Here is an 11532-nt window from a genome sequence, read left to right on the forward strand (position 1 = left end):
TGTTAAAGATATCTAAATTTATACTTACAATGCATGTTAAAGGAGTTTTGCATACACTTTATTTAGTATAGATTAGCGATATATATATATATATGATTAATTACTAGAATTCAAATTAAAAAAATCGATTATAAGTACGATCTTATTTGTTATAATTACCAAATTATTTTGAAAAGTATTTTTAAAAGTGTTAAAATCACTTTTTTTTTTTTTTTATGTTTAAAATCAATTTGAGATACGATGTTTAATCATTCAAAGTTGTTTTAATATTTAAGTTTACACGTTCAAATCTCATTTTGTAAAATTGGTTGTAAATAGATAAAAGCATATTCTAAAACGAAAAAGACTCGAATCATTCTAAAATCATCATATCTTCAAAACATGACATGTGATATTGAAAGCAAAAGAGAAAAGAAAAAGAAAAAAAAATCTCACCTAGCTCATTTTTCAACTTTTGGGCATCATTTACTAACTAGGAATTGGAATTAGAATTGGAATTAATGGGAATAAAAATGTTGTATGTGGAAGACACTCTGAACTAATTTTATGAAATTAACTATCTTCAAACATTAGTTTACAGCTCAAAATTTGTTGACAATTTGGTTTTCTGATCTTAATTAGTATGTACTTTACTGTTTATAATAATTTAATCTGAAACTTTTTATTAAAATTTATTGAAATGTTTTACGATTGTAGATTGGTTACTGATTAAGGGTCAAGTTTGTTTATAAATTTATATATATTAAGTTTCGTTATATAATAATAAAATTTATGATGAAGTCTGATGAGGTTTTTCTTAATATAGACTTAAACTACTCATTACAAATTTTAAGAATATACCCTAATCTCATTAGTATATATTATCTGATACATACTTTTTTTTTAAAAAAATAATTTATAATTAAATATTCCAAAACTTAAAAGGAAAAAAATTTAACCTTAATATTGGGTGTAAATTTTTAACCATAAGATCGGATGTAAAAGAAAATAGATATGTATGTTGAATTGTTAATTTGTTTTTTAAAATAATTTTGTACAAATAAATAAATTAATGAGTTTGGAAACATGAAGTCAGGATGGCCGAGTGGTCTAAGGCGCCAGACTCAAGTTCTGGTCCTCGTGAGAGGGCGTGGGTTCAAATCCCACTTCTGACAATTATTTTCTCCTCTTTGTTTTTTTCATGTTCACAAACATATTCTTTTGTAATTAGAAACACTTAAAAAGTTAATGTAAAATCAGTTCATTTTTTCCTTTAATTAACATACTTTTTACAATTATTGATGACGTCATCTTACTAACTCTATACTACAAACACAAATTTACTTACTCCAACCTATTAACTTCACTTAGTAGGGCTTAGGAGCTAAAGGAGGATACATTAAATTGATGTTTCAACCACCAACTTGAATGACTTTATGTTGGGTTTTGAACATCTAGCCAACACATTGAGACAAATCACTCTACGATGAAAAACATGTGATTAAAAAGAATTGGAAAAGGTTAAATTATAATGATTGCCTCCAAACTTTCTAGCATACGTATAAAAAAACACTTTGAAATTATCTTTGGTTTTGAATGGAAACAATAGTTATCTAAAAAATATTTCTAAATCTTTTTTTTTTTTTTTTTTGTTAGCAAGAAGCATGTTTATTTATCCAAATTCTATACTAATTTTCTCGTCAAGTAAAATAACAAATAAAATTTTAAGTTAAAACATAAAATTTCACAAAGTCTCTATTATGCGTTGAAATATGTTTCGTCGTTCTTTTATACACATGATAGGTTTGTGGCTGCCTTGTTCACATTTGATGTTCAACTAAAATCCTATTTTAAGGAAAGGGGTTAATTGCAACAATCAGAAAAAGTAGAGAGGAATAATTGATGAAATTGGAAGTTCATGGGTGTGAATGCATGTAACCAACCCAATAGTTTAATGATGGTTTCCACAATTTTTTCCAAAATTAAATTATAACAAACTCCATTTCTGAGTCTACTTATAGTCTTTTAAAAAGTGTTGGTATGCCCCTATACTTCCAAAATATCTTAAATCTAAAAACGTGGAGTAAGTCCAATCATTTATGACCTTCAAAGTTGAAACCTTACAACCCAGCAATTGCTATGAACGAAAGCCAATAGAAAAAAATATCTTTTGTGACACTGAAATCAGCCCTTCCTCGCCAATAATTTGGGCCTCTCAAGGCCCATTTCCATGACTATGGACCTCTGTGGGCCATTCTTGGGCCATTTGGAATGGACTTGAACATCTTTTGATTGCATCAATGTACACTTTTATAACCTCAATTACATAAACTAAAAGTATAAACAAGAAGATGTAGTTTTCAATATAACAATTAGATTTAAAATAATTAAGTATATAGCAACATTTTTAAAAAATTACAAATATAATAAAATATGTCCAAATCGATCAATGATAGAAGTATAGAAGCGCTAATCTATGTTACAAATATTGGTCTATCAATGATAGAAGTCTATCACGTATAGATTTTGCTATATTTGTAATTTTTTTTAAAGGGGTGCTTTATACTTAATTATTATTACTAAAATTGCTAATTGTATAATTAGCTTATAAAAAATTTCGTAAATTTTATAAAATCAACGACAATAATACGGCCACCTATTTCTAAACAATGTTAACTCAAATTTATTATTATGTAAATGTCGTAGTTGTGAAATATTAGAGTGAAACTACGTAAATGTAATGTAAAAACTTGAAATTATTTAGAACTTTAGGGATATTTTATTTATGAGTAAACTTGAAACTAATTAGAGCTTGAGAGTGTATAAATATATAAATATGCATATTTCTAAAAAAACATTTGAATATACATATCAAATTTTTGAAAATTAAAATAATAACCTCAAAATCTTGAAGGCATTAAATTGCATTGATGCTTTGTGAACAAACTTTTTCTCCAACAAACAGCCATATAAACTCAAATTCACAACAATTCTCAATGTTATTTCTTTTTATATACAATATATTATAAATCACAATTCACAACAATTGTCAAGAATCTATAACTTTGTATTTGTTAAAAAGAATTCAAAGTTGAATCTTTTCAATATGTCACCTGCCGGTGATAGAAGAATTGGACCAAGAGAGTGAAGTTGAATAAGATTGAAGAAAATCCTCAAATGTTGGATGCAATTTTTTGCCAAAACCAACACCTGAATCACACATCATTCCTTCTGACTTCAATCTTTGAAGCAAATAAGCATTCATACTCTCACTCTCACTCTCATCCATCTCGATCTTCCCTTCAAAAACCTTCACAATTTGCCTCATCGTCGGCCGAGTGGTCGGGTCAACATGTGCACAAACCAATCCCAAATGCAATACTCTCTCCACTTCCTCCTCGTTCCACCCACCCTTCTTCCTTAGCCTGTCGTCAAGCGCTGCCGTAATCTCCCCTTCAACGGCCAACCGCCGAACCCAATCCACCAATGGCGGCTTCCCTTCCTCTATTGGCCTCCTCCCACACATCACTTCTAAAATCAAAACACCAAAACCAAAGATGTCTGATTGAGTCGAGGCTCGTCCCGTTCGAATCAACTCAGGTGCTATGTAACCCATTGTGCCTACGACTCTAGTTGTGCTTGCAACTTGACCGTGACCGTGGACTCGAGCTAACCCGAAATCTCCTAGCCTTCCATTCATGTCCTTGTCTAACAACACATTGCTGGCTTTTATGTCTCTATGAAGAACCTTTGATTCCCATCCTTCGTGTAAATACAAAACCCCTGTGGCTACGTTCTTCAATACTCTGATTCGATCCTCGCAACTCAACATGTTTCTCTCATCACAATCAAAAACCCATTTGTCTAAGCTTCCATTTTCCATGAAATCGTAAACCAGTAAGAAATTTCCCTTCTCTTTTTTACACCAACCCTTCAAACTTACAAGATTTCTGTGTTTTAATCTTCCGATGCTTGAGATTTCAGCTAAGAATTCACGCATCCCGTCGTTGTCGTGAGAGATTCGTTTCACGGCAACTTCTGAACTTCCTCCAGCCAAAATCCCTTTATATACTTTCCCATTCCCTCCGATTCCTATCACGTTTTCTTCTGCAAATCCTTTCGTTGCCGATTCGATTTCTTGATATGTCAGTCGGTGTGGCCAATACTCTAATTCCCAATCTTCCATTTCGGCTCTTAACCTCGCTTTTCTCCGGTGGTCGGCGATCAAAATCCCTAAAATCGTGGCGAAGAAACAAACGACGAGGAATCCGCCGGCTGTCACTCCGGCGATGAACCACTTCGATTTGGTAATTGGGTCTTTTGGGAGGACGAAGGAGGGTAATCCAGTGGTGATCAAACTCTCACTCAATGAAAAATTAGTGTTACTGAAACTCCAAGCTAAAATGTTATGACCTTGAACCAACTGCCCTGTTGAACTCGTGAATCCCATATACATTTCATCCATGAAAATTCCAGAGAGATTCAGAGACGTATTAATCAACGGCCTTCGCGGCTTCTTCATCCCCGCCGGAGCCATCGTAACATTCATCACGAAATCGGAATAGTCAATCCAAACCTGATAATTTTCGCCGCTATTAAGCCTAACTCTGTTGAGCGAATCTGCCGCACTCGAACCACCGTCAGACCAAAACCCAGCTTCTTCGGTGACAAAAGACGTCAAGGAATTCAAGTTGATTCCAACATGATTATCATCGGGATCGTTGAATTCCTCATTCTCAAAAACATCGAACTCAACTCCAAAGACATGGTTATTAGGGTTTCCATTAAGGGTGAAGTTAAGAAACCCCAAATTCTGAGCAGCAGCAGTTCCGTCGATTCCGGTAGTCGGAACGCATATGAAAACTAAGCCATGCCCAGGAAGGACGTCCCTGTAAGGAGCCATAGCGAAGATGAAGGAAGTGGAGAAAGGGAGAAGGGAAGGGGAATTGGGGGATTTAGTGGGAATTTTGGAAGGGAAGAGAGCACGGCCGATGGAGAAACCGGTTTGGTTGGTGAGAGCGATGAATGAGGAATCGATGGTAGCGTTGCCGTAGAGGGAGATGTTGGTTGAATTGAATCCATTGAAGAGGAAATCGAGGGAGGAAATGGAAGAGAAGAGAAGAAGGGGGAAAGAGAGAAGGAGAATTTGGAGTTTGATTGCGCCCATTGGAGCAGAGGAAAACAGAGTAAAATGAAGAAGGAAGAGGAAGAAAGAGTAATAAAAGAGGGAGACGGAATCGGGTACGCTTAGTGGGTGGCAAGAAGGTACGCGCGACACGAAGTTTCTCTGGTCAACTTACACCCTCTCTTTCTTCCTCTCTTTTCCCTCTTATCCAATCCATTTCCCTAAAGTTTAAACACTCCTTTCCATCAAATTCAAATTTCATTACCTTGAGACATCTTCATCAAAATGCTCAATTTATTTTTACTTTTCACTCCTTTTTAACTCATCAAAACCGTCAGTTTTTTACGGTTGTTGGATATTCAGACATTCATCAACCACAATTTAGATTTACTTGAATACTATATTTCTTTCAATTAAAATAGGTAGAGGTTCATAGTTGATAAGTCATCTCAAAATCTCCAACAAATCAACAAAGTGTAAGAGATAAATTAAATAATAATAGAAATTGTAACAATTGCTTAAGCTTAAGATATCAATTTTTATTATTTTGAAGTTCAATTAACACTACTATGGTAAATTCAAGCATCCAACTTTTAATCCAGTTATAACTTTGATCAAATAAACGGTTAATCTTTTTTAACTGAAATATCGTTATAATTATCGGTGGTCTTTACAATTGACTCTTAATATTTATTTTGTAATTTAACGTGGAGAAAGATTAAATGGTATTTAATTATTGCGAAATATGTGCATTTCTTATATTTGAAAATTAATTTGTTTGTTTTCTTTGTAGGAAATACTTTGCAATTGAAAACTTAAATTTGGAAAATGAACAAATAGAAAAGACAAATAAGAGATCAGATTAATTATATAATTATAATAATGAAAAGAGAAGAAATCAATGAATGTTTTCAAACTTAATTACATTGTCCAATTTTGTTTCAACAACTCGATTTCTTTTCTCTCTCTCTCTCTCTCTCTCTCTCTCTCTCTCTCTCTCTCTTTTAATAAACAAAGGAGGATTAAAAACTATAAATTAGGGATGATGAGTTGAATTAAAATTTTTGTTAGTGAAGGATTAATATTTTATGTTCCTACAACCAATATCTTACTCAACGCACTGAAAGGTGATGATAGAGACCCTTGCAATTTCTTTTTTAAATGTAGAAAAAGGCTTTGAATTCCCACATTTTTTAAAATTCAAACCCAAAATTTTATATTTACATATTTATATACAATATTGGAAAACCCATATTTTATTTATTATTTCTTTTTTTTTTTTGAAGAAAGACATGGCATCACAATGATGCCAGAGGACTCATAAATTTAGACCCCTATTTTAGTTTTTGAACTTTGTATTTTGTTTTATTTTTTGTCCGTGGACTTTTAAAAAAGTACGTTCTTATTCATGATTTTTTTTTTTAAAAAAAACTTAGTTTGATTAATGCAATTTCATTAATTTTGTCGTGATTTTTTTTGTATTTTGATGATTAGACGGTAAGTTATATTAATCCTATTAATTAAATTGATAGATAATTGAGAAATCTTGCTAATTTATTTTATGCTAGAGAATGTAATTAAGAGACTTTGAATTAAATAAATTTAAATTATAAACTAATTTTGTTCCTTTTCTCTGAAACTTGAACCTCTCACATAAGACTACACCCCTTTATTTGTTTATTTTTTAAATTAAAATAATCTTAAAGCAAATTCATGAGAGATATTGGTGTTTAAAACAAAATTGACATATTGATATTTAAGTGTTTAAAATAAAAATAGGATGAAAACTAGTTTAAAATAAACTCTATGAAATTGTTAGCAAATATTCCCGCAATGAATAATAAAATCCAAAAAAGAAAGAAAGAAAAATAATTGGGACAAAGAAAAAAAAAAGAACTCAATGAACTCCAAACTTAAGGCAATACAAAATTTATATGGGGATAAATTGCATCAATCATATGAGTTCTCCAATAAAGCATCAATTTACCATCTAGTCTTTAACTAAAAATTAAAATCTTATATTATTAGGAGTGATTATCTTATTTGGCATCTTAGTCATCCATATATTTTTTAATGCGAGAGTTAACAAAATCTTAATGGCAATGACCAAAATGTGTTTTTTAAGTTCAAGGATCAAAAGATAATAGCATATAAAGTTTAAAGATCAATATAGGATTTAAATATTCATTTTAAAAAAAATATTCATATTGGTAACACTCAGCCATGATAAAAATAAACGAAACTAATAGATTAATACAAGGAATGTGCAATTTAAAAAATTAGGATATATCAAATGTACTTTTAGGAATAATAATTGGAAAAAAAATTAAGTGTATAACAAAGCTCGTGATGAATTGCAAGTTAGGTAAAAAATTTTTGTAAATGATACACTGTCGCTACTAATAACATAGTTTGTTATTGATAGACTTGAAGATTTTGATCAAAATTTTGTTACATTTACAATTCTTTTGTTTTGTGTTTTAACTACTAATATTTTGGACAAACTTAATTATATTTGCGGCTGCCTCTAGCTACAACTAACATTTGGAGTGATTAGAAAATCCAGCTAAATCATGGAATAAAATATAAAAAATCTCACTTGCAAGTACTACGAGAATATAGTATTTTAATTTCTAGAAGAATTTAGCTTAAAATACAATCTCCCAATGAAGATCAACTTATTGGAAGATTGGTTAGGAAATAGATGTCAGGTGCCACTCTTGACGCACAATACCTATTCGTTGAGAATTTGTATAAACTCTCGAAGAGGTGTATATATATGTCATTGATAGTTAATTAGTATCTCCCAACGGGATCAACAATACATAATCTATTCTTAGTCTCTCTTCCACAATGTCAATGTTGTAGTGAGTTTGTTACACCAACTAAAGTCCTTCTTTATCTCTCAAACAACAGTTTATCTCATCAAGGGATACAACCACTCGTGACGCCGTCATTTAGAGATTGAGTCTTTTTTTATATTCCACTAATTGTTTTTACTCTTTTGTTTTTAATATTGCATGCTAAACTCAAATTAAACCCCAAATCAACAATAATTAAGGAAATTTAGAGCATTCTCATGCATTGGAACAAAACAAAGTCATCTTCCATAGTATTAACATGCTACACATAATAATGTTTACATATACATGTAGTGAGTTTGTGACTCCAAAAAATGCTCTTAATTCCAACGTCCAAAGCATCCAATTTACCTACCCGCCAAAATCCAAACTTAATTCAACGTAACCCTAATTAATTTAATTAACTATTCAATTAAATTGAATATTAATTTACATGTACACCTAATTATCTTACGAATTCTATTAATTGTAATTTATTCATGATTAATTCTACATTAAAAAAAGATACCCAAATTATCTCTCAATAATAAAATAGAATTTTATGTTTGTTGAATTAGCTTTTGGTTAAAAATAAAATAAATTAGTAGATTTTATAAAACAAATTACGCTGAGTTTGAACCTAACCTCAATTTCACTATCCAAGACAACTTTTATATTCACATTTTGCTAAACTAAAAGTTAAATAATACATACAATATTTAAGTATCGTGAAGAAAGAAAAATATGACCATAGATTGATTCTATGATAATATAAATTTTAATGATAGAAAGAAAATGTCAACTTCCCAGCTAGATATTGAGAGTGACTTGTTCATATTGGTCTACAAATTAACTTTTCTTAGGAAGATATATATATATATATATATATATATATATATATATATATTTAAAGTCAAAAGCAACTATGCATAAAATTACGACCATATGATTTTGACCCTTTTTTTCTCCCTAAAAAAAATATTATTAATTAAGTCTCAAAAATAATATTATTTAATTTTAGTTTAGTTTTCATTATTTTTCTCTTTATTTTTGCCTTGAAACCTCTTTAACCCAAATACAGAGAATAGAAATAGACACAGAGATATATGACTATGTGTCATCATCAATCAATTGATTAACTAAAAGAAAAAGAAAAAAAAAATAGTACGAAAATTCTAAGAGTTAACAAAAAAAAAAAAAAAAAAAAAGAAAGAAAGAAAGAATTGGTCATACTCATATCATCTTTAATTAAAATTTAAAATGAAGCAAGAAAAAGTGTCACAAATATCACCAAACACCATATGCTTAGTTTAAATATGATTTAAGTGATTAAACACAGTATGAAAGTAATCTTAAAACTTATTATTTGGCAAATTTTCTTCTTACTATTTCATTACTGATGTTAATTCTACTTCTTTAAGTAGGATAAAATTTTATGATTTGAATTTTAATAGATTGTGTTAATATTTTTCAAGAAAGTAGGATGGTTAATATTCTTTTAATTAATGTGCATGTAAAAATAATTCTCTGTTTATATATTATTACCTAAACACATACGTAGTAGATGTTTGATTGGGTTTAGGGAATAATAAAATTTTATGATTAATTAATAGTTAACCAATTCCAAATAGATATGTTGAAATATGAAAATGTCTAATTTTAAAAAGTCAAAGATAATGTTTAGAAATTGAGAATTGAAAAAGTGGATGAAATGTACAATTAATTGTGTTTGAACATCAAAAGCCCTAAACCTCAAATAATTTGTCTAAAAATACGTCTCATTTAAAGCTTTTGTAGATATATTAATGCCAAAATAGGATGAAATTGTTTGACCCATGAAAATTCAGACATTGAAGCCGCCAAATATCTCCTTAAAAGTCAATACTCAACATTAAAATTTCTCCACCTTCTCTGTATCATTAATTCATGTTGTCACACTACTTTTCTTTGTATCAACTAAAGTTAGGTATTTTTATTATATGAATTTCATACTTCCTTCCGTTAAAACGTTAAAAGTTCGAATTTTCACTTCTACGTAATGTATTTCTCTCTATTTTTCGAGGGCGTACTTGTTATTATTTATTTATTATTAATGTATATTAAAATTGTCGGTATTATTTTAATTTATTTTAAAATTCAAGTTATTTGCATAATTATTTTTTTCATTTCATATGTTATGTCCAACACATGAGTAGTTTTAGGAATAATGTTATATATTCCTTTCGATTCTTTTGCATTGGACTATCCCATCAATTTCACCTCATTTTAAGAAAAAAGAAAAAGAAATTCGAATAAAAATTTGAAAGTTTGAAGGAATAAAACATACTTTGATTAGAAATGTGTCGATATTATAAAATCTCGTTTAGTAATTATCATTTTGTCTTTTGTTTTTTAAAATTAAGTTTATCTTTTTTTTATTGAAATTTTTATATATTTTAAGTAAACGGATCTCTAATTTTTTAGAAGAAAAATAATTTTCTTTCCGTTTTAAAATTTGCTTTCATATTTGAAAATATTGACCTAAAAAAGAGGCAACAAATAAAGTAGTTATCATTTTAACTTTTAAAATATGTATATTTTGTTTTAGTGAGATGGTATTTCTATTTGGTGCACACGTGGCAAAAGAGATGAAAAAGGATGGATCACTTGGTGAGATCCACTGGGCCAAATAAATGTGTTTTCACGGGCCTATAACTTACCCATCACCATCAGGCAATACCCGGTCCATAAACGGCCCACAACAGTATGAGATTAGTATATTTTATGTCTTCATTATTTTCTTTGCTAAATTGCAAAAATTAACATTGCCATTTGTCTTTTTAAATACTTTTAAAACTTTTAATAATATATTTAAACTCAAAAGAAAGTAATCATTTTTTTACCATTAGTTTTCTTCTTTTAAGAAATCATTCCAAAATTATATGTACGTCATTGTTGAAAGGGTTCGAGAAAACAATAAACTCAAAACACTTTTAAATAGTTTGGTTGTTGTTTCACATTGTCTTAGTCGGAAACACTTACAGCTTGAGCATGATGAACCTAGTTAAATTACAAAGTCGTTTTTTAGAAAGGTTAAATTACTTAGTTAGAGAGTGGAATTAATGTATGAGTAGTATAAAAACTTCGAGAGAGAGAGAGAGCACTCTAGTAATTGAGATTGATGAGATAATGTTCGTAAGTAATCATAACAAATTTTCACGTTATGGATTTTTTTTATCGATCGTGATTTTTCTTCAAATTTAGAGTTTTCCATGTGAAATCTTTTGTTTGTTAGTTTTGTTGTTTTCTTTTAACTTGTAGTAGAAGATTTTTCTCAAAAATTGTTAACATACATATAAAAATCGCTAATAACTCATTTAAAAGATATCTCTAATTTTCAAAAGTTATATTACTACCCTTAACAGTCGAAAAAAAATTTAAAAAATATCCTCATTGTGAGTATATGGGCCAAAATCGTACACCATTTCACCTTTCTCTTCCAACTTTTTTTCGTTCAACTTAAATATATTGTCTTATCCTTGGGTTATCTCTCTACTTTTTACTCTCTTAATTCTCTTATATTCCTCAATCTCTAAAACTATCTCCTTC

At 29.6% G+C, this 11532-nt stretch overlaps 1 protein-coding gene and 1 non-coding gene across 2 annotated transcripts; one reads left to right on the forward strand and one right to left on the reverse strand.

Annotated features, from left to right (window-relative positions):
* Positions 1–1070: 1070 nt before the first annotated feature.
* TRNAL-CAA (transfer RNA leucine (anticodon CAA)) lies at positions 1071–1154 on the forward strand. Its single transcript has one exon. It is a non-coding gene; the product is annotated as a tRNA-Leu (tRNA).
* A 1795-nt stretch (positions 1155–2949) lies between these two features.
* On the reverse strand, positions 2950–5261 carry LOC103486429 (L-type lectin-domain containing receptor kinase VII.1). The gene has a single exon (XM_008444386.3). The coding sequence runs from the start codon at positions 5144–5146 to the stop codon at positions 3089–3091; it is 2058 nt and encodes a 685-aa protein (XP_008442608.2). The 5' UTR covers positions 5147–5261; the 3' UTR covers positions 2950–3088.
* Positions 5262–11532: the final 6271 nt, after the last annotated feature.

The sequence above is a fragment of the Cucumis melo genome, chromosome 12 (genome assembly GCF_025177605.1).
Source record: "Cucumis melo cultivar AY chromosome 12, USDA_Cmelo_AY_1.0, whole genome shotgun sequence".
Lineage (NCBI taxonomy): Eukaryota > Viridiplantae > Streptophyta > Magnoliopsida > Cucurbitales > Cucurbitaceae > Cucumis > Cucumis melo.